The 20,756-nt window shown below is 48.1% G+C and overlaps 3 protein-coding genes across 4 annotated transcripts in view; 1 reads left to right on the plus strand and 2 right to left on the minus strand.

Moving 5' to 3' along the window:
• Positions 1 to 1,477: 1,477 nt before the first annotated feature.
• LOC126522833 (uncharacterized) lies at positions 1,478 to 4,961 on the minus strand. Its single transcript, XM_050171666.2, has 2 exons — positions 4,573 to 4,961; positions 1,478 to 2,785 (listed from the first exon to the last, which is right to left on the minus strand). The coding sequence occupies exon 2, from the start codon at positions 2,717 to 2,719 to the stop codon at positions 1,610 to 1,612; it is 1,110 nt and encodes a 369-aa protein (XP_050027623.1). The 5' UTR covers positions 2,720 to 2,785; positions 4,573 to 4,961; the 3' UTR covers positions 1,478 to 1,609.
• A 5,092-nt stretch (positions 4,962 to 10,053) lies between these two features.
• LOC126522840 (uncharacterized) lies at positions 10,054 to 12,837 on the plus strand. The gene is made up of 2 exons (XM_050171676.3): positions 10,054 to 10,304; positions 11,464 to 12,837. The coding sequence occupies exon 2, from the start codon at positions 11,491 to 11,493 to the stop codon at positions 11,974 to 11,976; it is 486 nt and encodes a 161-aa protein (XP_050027633.1). The 5' UTR covers positions 10,054 to 10,304; positions 11,464 to 11,490; the 3' UTR covers positions 11,977 to 12,837.
• Positions 12,825 to 20,756, minus strand: part of LOC126523045 (EF-hand domain-containing protein 1-like) — a 43,904-nt gene continuing 35,972 nt past the window's right edge. Inside the window, exons 8-11 of one of the 2 annotated variants that reach the window (XM_050171873.2) lie at positions 18,478 to 18,618; positions 16,175 to 16,499; positions 14,026 to 14,093; positions 12,825 to 12,903 (exon numbers count right to left, since the gene is read on the minus strand). In XM_050171873.2, coding sequence (XP_050027830.1) covers positions 12,880 to 12,903; positions 14,026 to 14,093; positions 16,175 to 16,499; positions 18,478 to 18,618 — 558 coding nt within the window. In that variant the 3' untranslated portion in view covers positions 12,825 to 12,879. Of the gene's footprint in view, positions 14,094 to 16,174; positions 16,500 to 18,477; positions 18,619 to 20,756 lie in introns of both variants that reach the window. The other variant, XM_055066574.1, reaches the window with a different exon arrangement.

Here is a 20,756-nt window from a genome sequence, read left to right on the forward strand (position 1 = left end):
GCCCTGCGGGAATCGATGCCCTGCGGGAATCGAGTGTGCGGGGAGCCTACCAGGTTAACGAAACGACCATGAGAGCACCAACACGTAGGCGGATAGATAGATAGATAGATAGATAGATAGATAGATAGATAGATAGATAGATAGATAGATAGATAGATAGATAGATAGATAGATAGATAGATAGATAGATAGATATATAGATATCTAAAGATAGAGATCTGATAGAAAGTCTGCGCCCCCTGTCCATGTGTCTGCCATCAGTGTATTTGTATTTGATCGAAGTAAAAGCATTTATTCAACGAAATAACCGTACAGAGATGCTTACCTTCATTCCAGTCACGCTGTTTCTTACTTCATGCAGGAAACGACAAACACGTAAAAAGTTGAATTTCATGACTAAAACGAGCACGTACACAGAACAAATGCATATGTGTCGCGGCAATGGCATTGTGCCGTATAGTATTTTGTACTTTTCTTTTAAACAGTTCCTGTAGAGTTGCGTTCAGCATATCGCTTCCTTGCGGTACGCCCTCGACCACGGCCGCTCGATGGCCGGAAACGCATGGCCGTGGCTCGATCGACACAAGCGCAGTAGCGTTACGCGAATGAGACTGCCTAAATCATCTAGCACCCCCTCTAATTAGAATAGCTTTGCCGACTATCAAGTGCCCATCCTGATTCTCTTACTGAACTGGCGTCAGAAATGGGCTGGCTCAGCAACTGAAAAACCCCGTGAAGTGCTAAAGGTGCCCTGCAGCATCGTCTGCGGCGGATGCCCGCGCCGTATGCTGTGGCTGTGCACATGGGACACAAGAGGGAAAGTGCTTAGAGGCGCTGGAATGCGGACAGACCAGCCCACACACTGCGAAGAGTTAATTATGGACAGTAAGCTCTACTGGCGACCTGTACAACTTGTTTGCGAAAAAGGTCCGCCCAAATTCATTTAACTATAATATACCGTATATCTAATAGCCCGTGCAATAATAACTAAAAGGGAAAGAAATCCGACAATATTACGAGGGCAGACAGATACCGAGCATGTTTTCGTTGTAACAATAACTTGATTTGGGCGGGTTGGTTCATCCAGAATATAACTTGGAGCAGCGCGAAGGGACGAGGACAGGAACGAGAAAAAACAACCATGGCAGGGCGTACACCGCCTGGTGCGTCCTCGATTAAACTTCAGGTCAGCAATCGTCCTGTCGAGGTCGTTTTTCTTATTCCTGTCGTCGTCCCTTCGCGCTGCTTCAAGTTGTATTCATGTTTTCGTCGACGCGCCCAAACAGCATGAACGAGCGAGGGACAACACGAGAATGTGCCACACACGCGCGCGGAATTGCAACGTGTGTGTCGCCTTCTTGTTATGCGCCTCGTGCGTCTGAGCTCTTTAAGTTCACTTCACGGGCATTCACGGATGTTTCTGTGTGCTGGCATAAACGGATATGGCGCTGACAGCACATCGATAAAAAGAGATAGATAGAAAAGAAGGTTAAAGCAATGTTGCCTGTCCAAGACGCACGAGTCATTGACCGCACACTCAGGCTTCTGGAAGTACAAGTTCTTGTATGGCCGAAAGGACCACGCATACCGGTGTTTCTTCTCGTAGTACTCAGGAGTAGGGCAAATCGCCGTACAGTCCGTAGTACATTCTCGCTTTACGCTTCAGGATGATACTTCTAAGGTACTGCCTGTAGGTCTCGTCGTGCTGGGCCTTCCCGAAGAACGCTTGGTCAGCCTCGTCTTCCTCCGAGATGGGCAGGCTTCCCGAAGACGCCGCGCTGCACTGCACTGCAGCGTACTCGGGTTGCGCGAACGGGACGCACCGGTAATCCTGCACTTGCCGCGGGCCGTGTTCGACGAACGGGTAGCAAGAGTACGAGCGTTCCGTCTTCCGCACTCCTCGGTGCACTCCCGACGTGCTCGAGTGGCCGTCCGACTCTTCCTCCTCTTCCTCCTCTTCGCCGGCGGTGCCGCTGCACTCTGAGCCGGCGTAGGCGTCAACGTCCGTGGCGAACACGTCTTCCCGGTTCTTGCCGGGCCACTCGAAGCCCGCGTAGTCCCAGAGCATCAGCGACAGCGACAGTTCTTCGACGTCGCCCGTCGCATTCTCTCGGCGCGTTGCGGCTGTCGACGCGCACGCGCCGTGGCTTCGAGCGGGCTCGTTCAGTCGAGTCGCCTGCTTGTCAGGAACGTTAGACCTGGACGTATCCGACACTTTGCGTTCACTAAGGTCAGTGTGCGTCGCGGACGCGTAACAGAGACCTCGCCCCACGTAAGCAGTTTGCACTTGTGGCCTTGTATAGCGACACGCGCTAAGGCCGTCTGCAGGCGTTGACGTTATTGGACGGTTCTCTGAGGAGTACGTACCGGAGGCTGTCTGTGATTGGTCAAACTCTGCGAAACTACCGTTGAGCGCGGGCCCGTCTTCTGGTTCGCGAGGTGTGACTGACAGTAGTGTCACGCTGGAGTCCGACGGTTGTTCTTCGGCCGCTTCCACGTCCTTGTGGTCGGTTTCGTCGAAAGCGGCGACCTTCGCTGTGCCGTTTAGAAGAGACAGCGATTTGCCGAGGACCTTCTCCTCCGTCTTGGACGGCTGGTACGATCCCTTGTGATCATCCCACGACATCTGCCTGATCAGGCGGAGGTAGAGCCAGGCGATGGTGGCGGCCGCGATCAGGAATACCGCGACTGCCAACAGTATCGCCACTATGGGCAGCATGGCGTCGTTCCCGTAGACTGTTCTTCTCTTAGCTTAAGTTTTGAAGGGAAGTGTCCGTCTGTGTACCTGTAACGGAAGATGCCAAGACTTGAGAGACATGTAGCATGGTAGCTTGTACAGAGGAACTACTGTACAGACATATACTTTTTTCCCATCTATTTTGGACAGCAGAATGCATTTTGGCGTTTAGAAGTGAAAGGAAACAGGTCTGGTGGGTTGCACTTTGAGACTGAAAAACATTACCATTGAAAACTTCACCATGCTCATCTCAACAGTTCTCGTTAAATTATTTCTCACCTCAACGCCCTTCCTGCTTACCAGGCCGAATTTACAGCAGTAAATGAAGACAATATTTTGATTACCATGGTACAAAGGATACAGAAGGTTAAAGTAGCTATTAAAAAAGTGTGTGGTTACGTTTAGTCGTATCGTTAATCTCGTAAAATTTATCACTATACTTGGAAACAACTTATAACCGCAGTCTATGGCATGAGATGCATGAGTTTTATTTGTCCAAACTGAAAAGCGTATACAAAAAAAGAAGCATCTTGGCATGTACATTAGGCAAGATTTTTTGCAACACATCGTACAAAATGTATGAAGCTGGGGAGCACGAAATTAAAGGCCCTCTTCGGTTTCATTTTCATACCTGTTGGTTTTTCCTGATAAGGGCAACAGCAGACTGGAACTGATTGCCAGTTTTGCACATCGAGCAGAGCTGTGCTGTTTGCTCAAACCGAAAACATATTCTGAATAATTTCACGCGCACAGAACCGGCGGTGAGATCTTTTGTACTTTCGAATCCGAGATCTTTACCCGCGTATTGTTCGTTCACTCAACACTCAACCTCGACTCAAGAAAGTTGATGGCAGCGCTGCCCCTCCACAGAAGCGTCGCTACGGTTCATTGACACTCAGCGTCAATTCTTGAGAGGCGTAGCAACTTCTTCAGTCGAAGGATGGCGCTGTACTCAGTACGGTGGAGTGGAGGCAGAACTTCGAATCAAAGGTGGTTTGAGATTACGGGGGGCAAGAATACCTGATTCTTGCCCCTGTTCTTCCCGGCATATGCGTTTTGTCAGAAAAGCGGTGAACAAAAAAAAATATTGCTGGCGTGCTGTTTATACGAGAAGCGGAGATCGCCGCGCAGGAGATCGGTGCTCGGCGCGGTCCGCCTGGTGGCTATTTGTTAAACTAAAGGCGCTGCAGTTTTATTAATACCTCCCCTCCTTCCTTTTTTTTTTTTTTGTCAACTTGCATAATAGCATTTTGTTGGGATGGCATAAAACGAAAGCGCTGTACGCAAAAAAAAATTGACAATGCAAGAGGTCTGATAACGTTCACTTATAATGACCATTAATGATAATTTTGTGGCGTCTGCAGAACACAACTCGTACTCCACTTGAGGCGAATAAAAACAACGCAGATATAGAGACAGCTGGAGGCGGAAGATTACATTCTAACTTTAAGAATAACGTCTCAGGTGCTACACGCTAAATGGTGGAATAGGAACATATGAGGCTGACGCGTTCCTCAATGTCCTTTAGTTGGCAGCAAGCGCCCATATAAACAAGAATTTTTTTTCTCCGTGCTTCTTGCTTCTAGGCATGCAATGTACTAAAGGCGGAAACTAGAGTACTTTAGCCTAGCGTTACCGGTCTATACCGTTACCGCTTGCCCACGGCAGCGTACGCGTGGTGAACCACACGCACGTGCAGTCGGCGCGGCAGGTGGTATCGGTAACGGTACCCAACGGTAACGGCATGCTAAGCTATCTCTGGCTCCATCAGCGAGTATCACAGAGTTCATGCGACCGGAGCCAAAATATATGCGCGTATTGCGGAAAACTCTTACCTGTCTGCTTGGCCGCCGTGCTTCGACCTTCGCTCTTACGATCGCATATTCGATCTTACGAACCATCGCAGTTTCACTTCCTCACGGTCACTTCCTCCGTCGCGCCCTCAGCCGTTCCCGCGTTGAAGGCATCTCGGATTATTTCGTGGAATACGACGACGTCAAGTGGGACGGATGCACCTGTTTACCGCAGGTCGCACGCTAAGTGCTAATGCACGTCGGCCAACGACTATGCGTATACTTCAACGACTACACGCTTTTGGCGCTCCTTCGTGGATTCGAAGCACTCGGCCCGGAGGCGACGAGGCTCAACACATAGACGAGGCTTCGCGACTGCGTGACCGCTGCAATACACGGCTCCTTGCGCACCGGAGTCCTTATCGCGCTGCCTTCGATAACGGCTCGGTGGCTCCGCAGCATTGGGGCCGTGGAAAGGCTGCATAGAGCGGAGAAGCGTTGGCGTCCCGGTATTGACTCTATAGCGTGTACGAGCGCTTCAGCAGAGATATACGAGATATACTATAGTGGCCTGTCGCGCCGATTGGTTGCTCGGGTTCAGCGTCTGCTTTCATACGTATAGGTGCACAATCAACGTGGTTTCTTTGCAAAGCAGTTTTAATAGCCAGCACCTGTAATCAACACCAGGCGTTTCTCTATACGCGGAACACGTTTATTGTCATCATTTTTTTTTTTTGAAAGACAGTGTCATATCTAAGTCCCTAAGCCCCTGCCGGTTTTACAGCTAGATTAGGGGGCTTTGAAAGACAGTACCATATCTAAGTCCTTAAGTCCCTGCCGTTTCTACAAGCTAGACTAGGGGCAAGGCGGACATTGAAAGCAAAATAAATTTTAACGATAATATCGCTAATTAACTGAAATATGCTAATCAACTTCTAATTTGTCGCTTTGTCACGTCTGCTTAACCCGAATCCCAAGGCTAGCGCCACAATCGAGATATTCGTCCCCGAAATCTGCAAAAAGTTGCCTCGGCGTGTCGGTTAGATGGTCACTAACTGTTTGAGGCACGATATATATATATATATATATATATATATATATATTACAACTTCCGGGAAATGTGCGGCAGTCCGGTGACGTCCAGCATAGCTCAGGTGGCCGAGGCTGGCTGTTGCCCTCCCGACGACATATGCATGTTCCGAGGAATGAATGTTCGGACACAATGCAGCAGCGGGAACTCGGATATAGAAGGCGTCGGCTTACTCGTCGCGACTTGTGGACACGCGGAAACTCCTGCTCGAACGTTCGGTTATGGTGGCTAGAGGTCCCTCTAGCCACCATAGTTCGGTGGACCCAGTGGTCGAGGCGAAGTCTTTATTGGTCCTGTATACCTGGGAAGTGACCGTGTTCTTTTCGTCGTTGTGCACAGCGTGGTTGCAGGAATCATTGGGGTGGGAGAAATCCTGATAGGTGGCATGCTGAAGGTGTACACCCGGCGACGTTTCTTTCTTGCAAAACGGCGTCTTCTTTGAATTCGCCTTGGATTTACTTGGATTGCGCGCTGACGTTTTGCTTGTTGCAACTGTGCTTTCGGCAACGCCCTCCGTCGTCGCCCGTGTGGAAGCCGTCGTTGTGCTCGCTGGAGTCGTTAATGGAGTTGATGTTGACCTTTTCGATGCTTCTGCGGGTGTTGCCGAGGTAGCGTTTCCACCGGAACTGAGTTTTGATTTGTTTTGCAAATTGACGTGGTAATTTGTAAGTATCCGGCACACTGCTCGCTTCTGAGAGACTTGTTTGGTGTCAAAAGCATTGTGCCAGGCTTCACAGAAGGCTCCTCTGAGGCTGCTGCGACGCCGTTATGAATGAGGGCTACTGTCACATGGCAGGGTGCGACGCTTGGTGCCTGCGACGCTCCTGCAGAGGCATAGGCTCGTTCGGGTGTTGTACGCGCAAGAAAGTTTGCGTGTTGCGAAGTGGTTTGCTCTCCTATAATGTACGTGGTTTATACGCTTCTGCTGAAAGCGCATTGCTTTTCGCGTGGAAAGAACACCTATGCACGCTGCATGGTGGCCGTTTCCTTCTGACCAACTGTCGGATAGCAAGCCGGCTTCGTTTCATCGGAATAAACAACAGTGGCGCTTGAGATGCGGTGTTGTCCGACAGCCGTGAAAGCGTCACGTGACGCGAAATCGGGTGGTTGGCCGCGTGTGCGAGACAACGGTGTGAACGCGTCACATAGTTCAGTGACATGATTCCTACAGGGTATCGGGAGCATGGTCAAGATGGCTCCGCGGTAGTCATCATCATGCTAGGCATGCGTCTGTGCGTCGTCTTCTTGGGAGGATCACGATATGGGAAACTCGTCGACGAGTTCCTCATACGAGGCCTTGTTCGGCACTGATGATGATCGTTACGCGGGGCCTGCGCGTGAATGCGTTGACCAAGCTGAAATGTCTCCAGCTGGTGAATAATGGAGGGATCTGTAACGTACACTTGGAATAGACTGATCATCTCTTCTTTGACTTTTCTCCCACGATTTGTTGTTTTCAAAGATGTGCGTGAGGTAAAAGCGAAATGCCTTACCGGTCACGTATTCATTTAAGTTGGCGACCATCTCCCGTTCCGACCATGATGCACTGGTTGCGTGTAGCTCGAAGAGGTGGAACCAACCTTCCACGGGCCCATCGTCCACTGATCCAGTGTACTTGGGGACGTCCAGGGCTTCCGATGCAGCGTTCTTGATGCTGGTCTGTTTCGGCGGTGGATCTGTGCGCTTGGGTTTCACGGCGTGGCATGGAAAACCACCAGTTGATGTTCAGCTGATGAGGTGGCTGCCAGGTGTTTATCCTGTCGACTTGTGTGATGCGAGCAGGAGGTTGCGGACGGAGACGAACATGATACCCGAACACTGCCTTTATTTTTCGTCTTCCTATATATATATATATATATATATATATATATATATATATATATATATATATATATATATATATATATATATATATATATATATATATATATATATATATATATATGTGTGTGTGTGTGTGTGTGTGTTATGACAAAATTACCCTTACTTTTTGAATATGCCTCGTACTTGTGTTACTGTACTGAAGTAAATGGTAGGGATATGTTGACATGCATTGAATCAGCGAGCGCGGATCTTATAGTAGGCAAGTTTACTGCTTTTCGATCTGACTGTTGATTTGGAATATTACCGATTAAGTTTACCAAGAGGAGCGGTGCTTATTCTTGACTCTGAGAATCTGAAGGGAAAGAAAAAAGAAAAAGGTCGTTTACTGCTGACGCGTTCGTTAGCTCTTTCTCTTCACGTACGGCCTCGGCAAACACGAAAGCATCTTCAGACGGAGCAAGAATCTGCGACACCGCTGCGGCGGAGCAGAGACTTCACGTCTGTCCTTGGAAGTCGAGCCTGTGCCTCCGTTCACAGAAAAAAAAACGAAAGAAAAAAAAAACAGGAAAGAAAAGGTGCGGCGCTGACCGTGCAAAGCTACAAGTATAGGCACGCATAAGGAAATGTTAAGAAGAAGCAAGACAGACTCTCCCCCACGCCTGTCGCAACCGGCAGCTTGCCGAACGGCTTCGCACTGAGAGAGGTGTACGCCCGTGAGCAAAAGTATACGGACCAGGGATTGTGCGATAAAGCCGATTTTTCCCCCCCTCTGCATTTGAACGCAACTTGAAATAGAGGACTGCAGTCCAGAGTTGGGCATTGCGAGCTTTCCAGCGTACTCGTAAATTTCAGTTTATGCGTGTTAACTACAGAGAAATTTAGTTTTTTTTTTTTTTGTTTCCCGAGATCCTGTGGTCCGTATACTTTCGCTCACGGGTGTACGCATGACTGGAAGCAAGCCCAACGGTGACGTACCACCAGCAGCTTTCTCCTCTTTCCGTCGCGTTCTGTTCTGCAGTGAACAAGTGTGTTTGGCTCGTTTAGAGCCATTAGGCAGTCGATTTGCGTCGACGCCGGCGTAGTCTCGTACCTTGTGGCTTCGGGAGTGCCGCGCCCCTTCCAGGAATGCTGTGCGTCGTTATAGCGGAGTACCGTCCGTAACGGGTGAGCACTGAGCGATGAGCCCCTTTGCGTGCACGCCCTACGAGCTCAGTTTACAGACTCGGTGTGCGCAACTTCACGCACGTGCTCGACTATAGCGCGCTTTTCCTCTCTTGCGACCCAGTGTCCCCCTCTCCCCTCATTGAAGGGTAGAAAACAGGACGTGCGTCTGGTTAACGTCCCTGACTTCATTCTTTCTGTTTAACCAGTTCAGTTCCCTGGATTCAGCAGAGCGCGTGCTTGGGCACCATGGCGGTTTCGGCATGTTGGTCAAAGTTGATGGTTTCAAAGGCACCGCATAGGACAAAACGCAGCGACAAAAGGTTACGGTGAAACAAAACAATCGCAGCCACAGGCTCTTGTGCATGATGATGATGATGATGATTTGGGCATTTCTGACGCAAGGGCCTGGCGTAGTAAAAAAGCGCCATTCCTTGCTTATGAACTTTTGCGATGAAAAACAATCACTCTGGTGAAATATGATCATGCGAAAGGTTTCAGTAAAAGACATCGACGTGTCAGGGCATGCCTTACGCAACGACAGACACGTTAACCGTATTCATTCGTTCACCGTATTTCGTGTCGCGAGTTTTGGTTTCACGGTGCACCCTTTTTCCCTGCGACTCGAGGAGCTTTTGAACCACAAACCATGAAAGTACGCCTAGGTGTGATTCACGACGCATTCATTTAGTAATCACTTAACTTCGATGAAGGCCTCCAGCCTTCATTGGTTCGCATGGCCCATCCTGTTTGATCACCCCGTTGTACAGTGCCCGCAGACACAGAAACGTCCCTCTTATTCCGGCTTGCAGGCTGTCTCTTCGCTGTGCACGACTGAAAGAACGAACACAAATCTGAGAATATTTAACCCAGAGATTTACTTATATGGCTTCCTGGCTTTTCGCGGTAGTAGTAAAAATAAAATAAAAATAAAGGTTATGTCCGATGGTGACATTTGAAACAAAGCCCACAAGCCATAATAGTCCGATGCTCTCATTCCCCCCCGCCCCTCCTTTTCTCTAGGTCACAGGGGCAGGCTTTTAACGCACTATTAATTGCCAGCTTTACGACTCGTCGTTTGTAGCAGATTTGAGACAATTGAAACGTACGTTTGCAGCAGTAAAACAATAAATAACTACATATTTAGCGCTCGAGGGAGGGGCCAATCGATGCTTCGCTTACACTGATTTCGACACTGCGTGGGAGCTGCATATATTTACATGCATTATCCCTCTCCGATTTCTTGCTGCCACATTTTTTTTTCTGTTGTCAGATAAGACGTCGAGGGTGTCAACTGAAGGCCCTGCTCTGCTATCTAAGTAAAGACAGTTCGCGCACGCCCGTCTGCATACTTGCCAGATGACGAGCGGTGACCAAGCTTTCTCTCCCTCTCTTTTGTCTTCCTCTTGCGTTAGGGAAGATTAGCCTGTCTCTGAGAACACCCCCGCGTAGTCGTCTGGGCATTTCTTTAGCGCCTCCGATTGTCCCCGACATCGGCAGCTCGGTGCCAGCTGTGGACAAACAAGGAAAGGATTAAGCGGCAGCTTCCTCGCTGACGCACCCTCATCGTCTCGTGGCAGATAACCACGGTCGACTCGGTTCGTTGGCGCGTGCTCCACTGTCGAGTGCCTGTTCGGCTTGTTTTACGAGCCCCATAAGTACGAATTAGTGGAGTGACTGCGACCAGCGGGGCATCTCGGTACGTAATGTATACGTTTCTTTTCTTTTTTCTCCTCCCACCTATAATACGCACGTAATGTTGAATTGAAAAACAACATGCTTCTTTTTTTGGAGGGGAGGGGTGGGGGGGATTTACGCGCCAAAATTGCGATCTGATTATGCGACACGCAGTAGTAGGGGACCGTAGACTGGTATCGAACCCGTGACCTCGAGCTCAGTAGCGCAGGGCCTTTGAGTTGTCACGGCGGGTTACGCTTAGAACTCAAGACAGTGCAAGTTTTCAGACTCTTTGAACAGTACTCACGCTTGCTCTGCACCTAAAATGCCCGACCCGATTCTTCCCCCTCAACGCGCGCTCTCAGGTTGTCAAAAATTGGCCCTCGATCGTCTCTCCACTACGACGTCCCTCATAACAATCTTTTTTTACATTTTGTGTGTTACAGATAAATTAGGATATGCTGTTAGAACTGTCGAAACACGCAAAGCCGCTAGTTCACGTAGCTATTAGAGCTCTGAATATTTCATTTTCCAAATGAATATCATTGCCAGGGCCCGTATTTTATAAGGATTCTTTTCTTCCGGCTCTTTTCACTTCTTGTCATTCGACCTGCCAATTGGCCGAAGCTGGCTGGCGATGGATGCTATGCGGCTTCGTGCAACTCACTTACGAAGGGCTATACAGGACGGAAAATGAAAAAAAGAAGAAAATTGCTATAAAATATTGGAGCAGGTGTCCACCACCGAAACAAATGTCTGCGCGGCTACGCTTTGTCCGCCATGTTGTAGCGTCGATACGGTTAGGTAATGTATCCGTCATTTTCTACAGGCGCCGTGGTTAACGAAACTTTGAGAATCTGCCAACGACACGGCTATCCATTATGGCGCGTCAGCGAAAAAAAGCCTATCGCTTGTAACTACACGGTGGCTGCACCGCGTTCGCAACTCGATGCCGTTCGACAGCTGACCCGTGGCGTGCTTGTCAACGTCATCCGCGCTGCTTCTTTGTTTTGTTTGTTTCTTTTTCTGCCCGCGGGCGTGACGTATACGCGATTCGCGTTTCGCACGGCGACACGCTCAGTGAATCGCGCTTCCTTCCATGTATATACACACTTCCCGACTGAGTAGTGCATCGCGGCACGAACCAAACGCACCGTCCTTTCGCCTCTGCAACCCTGCAGGCCCCCGAGCGAATTGAACCGAGAGCCATGGGCTCCCTCATCGTCGACTCGATCCTGACGCCGTTCAGCTGGTACAGCCTGCTGCCCATCGTCGGCTTCGCGGCCTTCCTCTTCCTGGTGGCCGCGTACCAGAGGACCCAGTTCTACTGGATCACCGACAAGGCCGGGGACGTGGCGCAGTACGTGGTCGCGCGCCTCCGCAAGAAGCCGAGGCGTAGCCAGGAGCCCCACGTGCCGTGGTTCATCGCGGGCAACGCCTCTCCCGCTTCGCCGGGCATCGGGATGACCACCTTCCAGATGCACCACGCCTCGGCCGCCGCGTATGCCCCCGAGGCGGTCGGCGCGACGTCTTCGAGTGGTGCACCCGCTGTGCTCAACAGTGGCACCTCTGGCCAGATGGACACCGCCTCTCGGGCGATGCCGATTCACGCTCAGGGCAGCGGTCACCTGCCCACGTTGCCCGCGGTGCCAGTCCTCATCAAGGTCACCGACCTGAGCGAATGGCATATGTGAGCGTGAACGTGAGCGTGTGAGTTATGTGCATGTGAACCGTATGTTTTCTCGGGGCTGTTCGTTTGTAACTGTTCGTTGCGAGGATCCTTCCATTTCAAGAAAATGCTTCCGCGGTTCCGTCCTCAAGGTCATCGACGTCGGCGAGGTTCTTTTTCTTTCCTCAGACGGGGCTGAGCTGCTCAGTTGCAATAGCTGCTAACGGAAACCGTGGTGCGACGCCAGGCAATGCGGTTCTTTTGAGAGACTTTCTCGAACAGTGTCCCACAGCCTTTAGAGCATCGATTATCTCTCTGTATCTACGTGTGCGTGCGAACAGATGTGTTCGTAAAGCGGAGTTTCCGATTGGTGTTTCTTAATTTGTTAAATCGTTGAATTCTGACGTGGCCTTCTCTAGAACAGTGCTTGAGTGAAACCTTGCATGTCGGTTGACATTTTAATTTTTTTTTCTAAATTTGGGTGCTCGCTGATGCCACCAGAACAAACTTCGTTTGCAATGTTTGAGTTCGAACGCGTGGTCACATGCTACGATTCCGTTCGTGTACTTATCGGAAATGGATCTGCAACCCTGACGGCCACTTAGCATTTTGTGGCAGGTTTCTATTCCGACATTGCTGTGACCGCGGCTGCAGTAGTAATCGATTGCCGCTGCTGACCCCGCCGACAAAGTGCCCCAATGTTCTAAGCTTAGTCATTTCTCGCTTTTCGTGTGTCTCTATCTTATTTTTATCCCGCCCCATTGCGCTGCGATGCATTTAGTGTCATCTTAGTTCGCGCCCGAGAGCAACGAACAACTTTCATGAAGACGACGAAATGATGAGCGCGCTGCTGCATTGTTTTAATAAAATGTCTTTTCTTTTTTCACGCTTCTTGATCTAACGTTTCTTTTTCACCATGGGCTATTCCTCAAGAAGGCGTGGAATCTTCTCCCTGTAAAGAAAGGACACTGAGGTGTAGTTATAATTGTTAGTATGTCAAATCAAATTATGGTGTTACACAACGTGTCATAGCAATACACGAGCTTATAATTAGACGCCGCGCTCTGTGAAAGATTCCGGATTAACTTTGACCAGCTGGGTTTCTTTAAAGTACTCCTAATTATAAGTAGGCTACACGAGCGCTTTTTACATACCACTCTCGTCAGAATACGGACGCCGTGATAGGCAATCGCACGCCGCGTTGGTTCACGCGATATGGCGTTTTCCTGATGAGTAAGAGGTCATGGATTCGATTCTCCGCCGCATTCCGCCGGATGCGTAATGAAAAAAAAAATAAAGAACGCTCTTGTATGCCTCGTTGTAGGTGCACGTTGAAGAAACCCGTGTGGTGGAAGCAGCATCTTGGTTTGAGTTAACGGTTCATATTAAAAAAAAAAAAAATACGGCGCGAACTAGACGAGCGCATAGAACACAAGACTGCAGCCAATTTCCAAGTGGTGATCTTATTCAGAACGAGAGGGCGATTTTTTAAGCACAGGTAAGTCACGTACGTGGCCCCAACAAACGTGCTAACACAGAATAACCAAAAAAAAAAAGAGAAATGCTAGGCGATCAAGCTTGGCAGACGAATCAAATAGCATGCGCAGAGAGTTGCCCAGAAAAAAAGAAGGCAGTTTATTATCGAGTACCTTATCTAGTTTGCGCCGTAAATTTCATTTGATGACAGTGTGACCAAAATTAATCCGGAGGCCTTCGCTTCGGCGTCTCTCGTAGTGTTGCGTTGGGGTACTGATAACCTCGAGAAGTCAATCGTGGTCTCATAGTATCCATCCAGATGTCAATGAAGTCGTGGTTAGACTGCCACAAATACGATAGATTTATTTCTTTACATGTTGACGGAAGCTCGAATGATGTAGGATGGACGCTTATAGCTATAGAGAGGGTCAGAATGTTGGTATCACCAAAGAGAAGTCAAAACACGGAACGATGGTAGCGTTACATTCAGTGCTGAAAACTTAACTTAGTGAGTAAACTGTTTAACCAATTAGCATCATGTGCCACCGGCATGTGTACTCTCGCGAATGCTCACTGATCTTTCAGCCCTGTTCCTTACCTGTGGGTCTGTTAGAAGCTGACCATTGACCTGGTGATCTCCGTTTGCAGAGGTGCTCTGAATCCGCCCTTCACAGACAGAAAACAGAGAAATTTCAGAAAAATAAGAAACAACAAAAGACGCTCTTCTGCAGTAAAGAAAAAAAAAGACAGAATGTTCTTTTTAAACTACGTACGGTTTGGAGCTGGCTTTTCACACTTTCAGTCGTAGTGTGGTACGACGGATAGTTATCGCTTCGAAATATCTCCTTCAGTAGTCGCTCCTTTGTCAAAGAAAGAATAAAAATTCCTAGCAAGCGATACTGCGGTGTATACCATATGTGTTATCAGCAGCAAGCCAGCACAAATTATCATAAGATGATTTCGGGCTTGGAGTTTTCTACGAATCGCTTCTTATGTGTTTTCCCCCGAAGTTTGTCACTAATCGATGTTTTTCATTTTTTTTTGTATGCGATAACATTTGTACGGGCATTCCAACACAATTTCACGGATCTGGCTAACCGTCTCGGAGCTGTACCAACACACACCGAGAAATAAAAATGCCTTTTAGTTCGAACGAAGAACACCACGGTTGCGATAAGGGCTCTTTAACACCACTCCGCAACCACATTGAGTTCCTCAGAAAACATATATGGAAGACATATAGCCTGTCATCTAGTACACAAAAGGTGACGTCATGTTAACCCAATAATGCCCAAACACAGCTGCACGAGAAGAAATGGAACGTTTTATTTATTTATCATCTATATATTAGATACCTGCATCGCCTTTTCAAATCCATTAAAGAAGGTGAAATAATCTAGTTAATTAGTATGTTCACCTTCATTTCTGGTCATGGGAAATACATCTGTAGAAAGGCTGAATGTTATTTCAGCAACATCTTTGATGTCTTTCAGGATATTTACGACTACGTTTTCTTCTGTTAAATGAAGGTCATATTCCTCTAAAAAAAGAAAAGGAAAGGCAGGCCTCAAAGCACCGAAAAAATCGAATAGCTGTCTAAATCCAATTTTGGTTTCCTTTAGTAGATTACTGTGCCGTGACGTCATGACGCAGAATGTGGTCACGTGGGAGCAACACAATGCGACGTTTTCACACTTAATCCGGTTCGCTCGGTAATCAGAAATGAATTATGCAACAATTTTGTGCTTGTCAGCGTTCCAGATTTTTTTAGCTCTTTATTGCTCGGAAAGTTCCACACCGAGGAAAATTACAACTTGATAATTTTTATTTCTGGCCACGGAGAGCACATTTGTGCAAAAAGAAACGAGAAATGTGACGTAAAATTTATTTAGTATAGTGAATAATTTGTAATTCGGTCGCTGAACTATCCATAATGGAAAACTCGCTCCAGCGTATCAAAAACGCTACGCGATAGGCGCTTAAATCAGCATTTTCAGGCGTTGAATTCGTTGGGCATTACGGGATTAAGAAACTTTTCGCACCGTCAAAAATTTTTAATCTGGAGGCAATTTTCGCACTTATGGAGCAATATTTTTTTTGAAGATCAATTCACCAACTCGCTAAGACATTCGAAGCCAGAAGGACGAAATTTAGGCAAATCCATGTGCTGAGCACCGTTCCCACGCTGGCTGATGCGCAACACCTTCCGCTCCAGTAGACATCAGCGCCAGAGTTCCTTCTAAAAAAATGCCAGTGGATTAGCTCGGCTATGCCAGGATATACATAGCGAAAGCTAAGGCATAGCACGGTTTGCCTTGGTTAATCTTGATTGCAAGTCCAGGTTAGTCTGGTTGTCTAGCTATGTTGCGGCGTTTGGCCAGTCGTTCGGCGCGCTGTTCGTCTGTTCCCTGGGCGATTCGTTTCCTCTTCATCTCGTACCGATGTCGATTCCAGGCCTCCTTCTGCATATCAGAATTGTCGCCGTCCATACTGCCGCCTCAACTGTGGCTGCGGCGCACGCAAGCTCTCCTTTTCAATTTTCCGACATGTTATCAGGCATGCGACGCAGCTGGCGAAGCGAGCGAAGGCGAGCGCAACGACGAGGAACGCGGTGGGACGTCATGTGCCTCCTCGGAGCACCGCCACGGCGAAATCGCGAGTTCGCGGCCAGTAAAGCTTTCGCTTTAAAATTTTTCTAAGAGAGATGCAAACGCAAGTGTAAGAGAGATGCGAGGCTTTACACCCACCGTTCGCGAACGTTTCCATATGGTGGCGCTTGATGTAGTTGGCCGCGAACTGGTCGGCGCGGACGATGATGAAGCGTCTGCCGACGGCCTCGATCACGTTGCCCACTCGGAAGTCCGAGATCTCGTAGTAGCGCGGCTCGGCCGCTGGCGGATGCGGCGGGAGCCCGTCGAGTGGAGCCGGTTTCCGGAGCCTCATGCGACGCAGGAACTTTCCGGCCGGAACGCCGGAGTTGGGCAGCGGCCTCTCCAGGATGGACACCGTGTCGTCCGAGGGGTAGAAGCAGATCACGAAGCTGCGTTCCCTGTCCAGGGGAAGCGTGCTGTCCTGCGTGCGACGACGGTCAGACAGCTGCGGCTAAGCTCGTGCTGTACCAGTGCATGGCGCGCAGGCAGGCTTTAATGTTTGTAAACAAACACGCACAGTGCGGACAGAAAGAAAGAAAAAGAAAGATACGCGTGAAGAACGCGAAATAAACGGCACGTGGAAAGAATGGGAGGCGCTGCTGTAGCTAGCCCGGCCCTGGAAGATCAGCTATTCCTGATCCAACGAACTGAGCGGATGGCCCGGGCCAGTGGGGCCCTGGAACGGGGGCACCTCCCTGCCGGACAAACTCTGTTTCATTGGTGAGTGCGCATGGTAACGGACTAACCGGGAAAATTCTACCTTCCTGATCGACACACCGTGCTCCACTACGTGGAACGTCTCGTGTTTTATGTCTGCTATGGCCGCCACTGTATGAAATTTATATCGCTTTTGCTATGCTTGATGGAGCGAATTGGGTGATCTGAAAACTTTCAAAACAATTCGATAAGATATTCGTGTTTACGAATAAGAGATTCGAAGACCGAGTAGAATAGCGCAACACCTGATTCGTTATTTGAGTGTTTCGAACGTGCGCACATCCAGGACGTTTCATCTGTGTTGTGCGATAAGCAACAATAGATGTAATTGTGGCAAAGTAAGGCGAGCTCTATCCGTTTGCATGCCTGAATGCGGAAAGCGAAAAATAGTGAGACAAGCACTGTTTTATCTTTAATTCAGTGTAATAATAGAGCAACGAAGTTCGTATAAAAGAAGTGCGGTAATTTCGAATAAAGACGGGTGTTTCCACTGCTTTCATGTAGCAGAATGCATGCAGCATGAATGCAGCAGAAACATGCAGCAATTATGCAAATTTCTGAGCTCTCCTCATGCATTAAGCGAAGCAGTCTCACAGATGTCAGCACGTCTGTTTTAATGATTGCCGAATCGCGTTTCACGTGGCGCATTCGGTCACTGCACGTAGACCGCTTCTTTCTAAGCAACCCCTTCTGACTGCGTTCGGGCGCCTTTGTCGAAATCAACAAAAGGAAAACGCAAATCATGCATTTTATGAAAAGGATCCCCTGCCCCCCCCCCCCCCCTCCTTTTTTTTTGTTAACGGCAAGGAATTTTTCCTGCAATTACTAATGCCTAAAACAATGTCAGGCAACATCCATTGTTGATCTGGAGTGCACGTCTGCTGCTCGTGCGGCATTTTTTTCTCGTGAAATATGCATGCGGAGTGCGCGAATCTACATACGTGCCACGCTGTAAGAAAGGTATATTTAACGTTTCACTGTCTGTATTGATTTATATTCCCGCCGCATTTGGGGTGGCCAGCTATGCGAGGACGCAAACGTAATGGTATTTAGAGGGGGGAGGGGGGCAGAGGGGCAGGGGGAGGTCTTGCACGCAATAAACGCTAGTAATGCTGTGACGGGGGGTTGTTTGTGAAACAACACAACTAGACGTGCTGCTTAAGACAAATCAATGAGTTCTTTTCTTTTTCCGCGAACCAAAAAACAAACCGGTTAAATGTGAGTTCGCGCTTCAGTTCGTCTGTCTTCTTGTAGCTATGTTTCGGGATGTCATATGTTAGCCATTGTTTAATGTGCAATTCTTTAAAGGGAACCGGAAATAGCTTGACCCCATACAGTAATCTCTTTCAGACCAGGGAAGGTATTCTGTAAGTATGCACCTAGTGGACATGTCCATTTCGTCTGCTGTTGAAGTTCTGTCCATTTCGTCTGCTGTTGAAGTTCTGATAGGCTGGGGCTGGAGTGCCCGTCAACAGGAGCCAGGCGCCCTCTGCCAATCAGCGTTTCAGCAGCAGACTAAATGGACAAGTCCACTTGGTAGACACTTACAGAATAGCCTCCCCCCCTCGCGCTCTCGAAATATCAGTGTATCCATACGTTCGTTCTAGGTTAGTATACTAATCTGTTCTTTTTTTTACCCTCTTAAGCAGCGCGACTATAGCCGCGACGAAAGAAACACTCACGAGAGTCGCCTGGAACCGCAGGACGATGCCCTCCTTCTCCAGGATCAGGCGGCTGTCTCTTCGCGCCCTCCGGGGAGTTATCCTTAGCACCGACTGCAAGGTGTCCTCGGGGGAGCCGAAGCCGTTGTGCGGGGGAACGGGCTGCGCGTAAAATAGCGGCCAGTCACGGGGAGGTATATGCTCAAATCCGAGACGGTATCAGGAAGTTTCGAAATTGGCCCTGTTTTAGAAAAGAAGCAGTTTGTTAACGTATCGACTCCGCAGAATGTGTCCCGGAATTAAGTGTCCTTCCCAGACCGAATCGAGCACCTCCTGCGATTCGAGCCTGCTTGATTTAAGTAATCGCGTCGAAGTGGCGACCTTTCAGCTGTGTTCGCTTTTAATTTTGGAGAGAGAGAGAGAGAGAGAGAGAAGCGGGAGCAAGACCTGTCGAATGACCAGTCTTTCTCGTCACGGCGGGTGCCACTGTTTCCCTAAGTGAATTCGATTGGAGGACGTTCGCCGCCGTAGGAGTAAATTAAGCTACCAAAACTTTTTTTTGGCAGTATACTCATGGTGAGGTTCAAAACGCAGCGGATGATTAATAAAGACAACTCAACTGTAGAAATGCGTAGGTACCTATGCAACTCGGCTCGTTCACTAGAATCTTTTCGGACAAATTAAGGTGAATCCAGGGGCGGCAAAGTAGTGTTTGACTTCTGTAAATTTCACGTAATTGTAATTGCAGCGTTAACACGAGCAAGATCGTGCCGTATAATTTAGTTCTTTGATGATGCGCTGAAAACCAGAAAACTTGCAGGGATCATGTGGACCGAGTACGTCCCTGTTCTAGGAAAATCAAGTGATCCGAAGTGTTCTTCTCAACCGCGGTGGATTTGTTATCTCAAAAGATAAATGCAGGATATCATCTTTCATCAGGATTTGTTTTATTTACTTACACCAGTAACGTAACTGTCCTCTGCACCCCACTTGTCCATTCACTGTTTATTTCTCACTTGCCTGTGCACTAAATGAACGTGAAACGTTTGAGTATACATACGTTGCGCCATTTAGCCCATATGATACTGTTCCAAAAACGCCTGCACTATATATATAAGCTTCCCTCGACAGTCATAGGGACAATTTTAGTGACTCTCGAAACAGCTTTCTGTTGCTCAATACGTGCTATACATAAAGTTGTTTTTTTTTTCTGAGCATGAAAGAAGCCCGCGAATACACGCAAAGTGCCTCGAGCGGCCAGTCGCGTGGCAATTTCGCGTGTATAAGCGGGCTTCTTTCACGCTCAGATAAAGACACCGTTATGTATAGCACGTATTGAGCGACAGAAAGCTGTATCGGGAGCTTTTCATGTCGCTCTACAATTTTCTCATTGACGCTTTCCGTCTAATAATATTTGAGAAGTTGATTAATGAATTAAGACTAATTATGTAGTTAGGCGTAATGCAAAAGAAAAAGAAAAAACCCGTGTCGGCAAACACCATTACCTTGGTTCTGTCCAGCTACGTGGCATTTGCGTATTTTTTTTATCTTGGTGCGCGACAGGCGGGACACCCTGTATAAGCGCAGCAGTGTAATCAGATGGTGGGAAATGCACAACATTTGCACATACTCGTGTGTCCGTAGTAACTTTTGGTACGTGCTCCCGCGACTCTTGTGTGCGTGTTCGCGAGTTCTGTGTTTGCCGCCGGCGAGGGACAATCGTGTGTACTGCCGCATGAAGGCTGTAATTCTGTGAACGGCTCAGGAACATTTATTTTTGTGTACTTATGTTGCCTCTGTCTGTATGTGAAGTTTAGAAGTGCTATCAACACGTTAGTTTTTTCCCATATTTTGTTTGGGACTTTCACATAGGTTGAATCGCATCTATGAATTATGTAAGCATCAACCAATGGCCAACCAACTATATAGTAAGCACGAAGTAGTCCAACAACATCTCCTGATCTGCTGTAGGAATTATGAGAAGCCATCGGACAAGAGCGGTATAAGTCTTTAATATTTTCCGTATCCCATAATACTTTTGCACATGCTCATATGACTGAAAGGTATTGTGGGAAGGCTAGAGTTAAAAGTGGCCAAGTCACTCAGTAAATCAATCAATCAATCAATCAATCAATCAATCAATCAATCAATCAATCAATCAATCAATCAATCAATCAATCAATCAATCAATCAATCAATCAATCAATCAATCAATCAATCAATCAATCGGTCGATTGATCGATCGATCGAAAGGTCGAAAGGCCCGTGTACCGTTTTCCTTTTTATTCACTGACCAAAAT

This window comes from Dermacentor andersoni, chromosome 6, assembly GCF_023375885.2.
Source record: "Dermacentor andersoni chromosome 6, qqDerAnde1_hic_scaffold, whole genome shotgun sequence".
NCBI lineage: Eukaryota > Metazoa > Arthropoda > Arachnida > Ixodida > Ixodidae > Dermacentor > Dermacentor andersoni.

Bases quoted from the DNA above. Each gene is read 5' to 3' on its own strand.
- LOC126522833 (XM_050171666.2), bottom strand. From the start codon at position 2,719: ATGCTGCCCATAGTGGCGATACTGTTGGCAGTCGCGGTATTCCTGATC.
- LOC126522840 (XM_050171676.3), top strand. From the start codon at position 11,491: ATGGGCTCCCTCATCGTCGACTCGATCCTGACGCCGTTCAGCTGGTAC.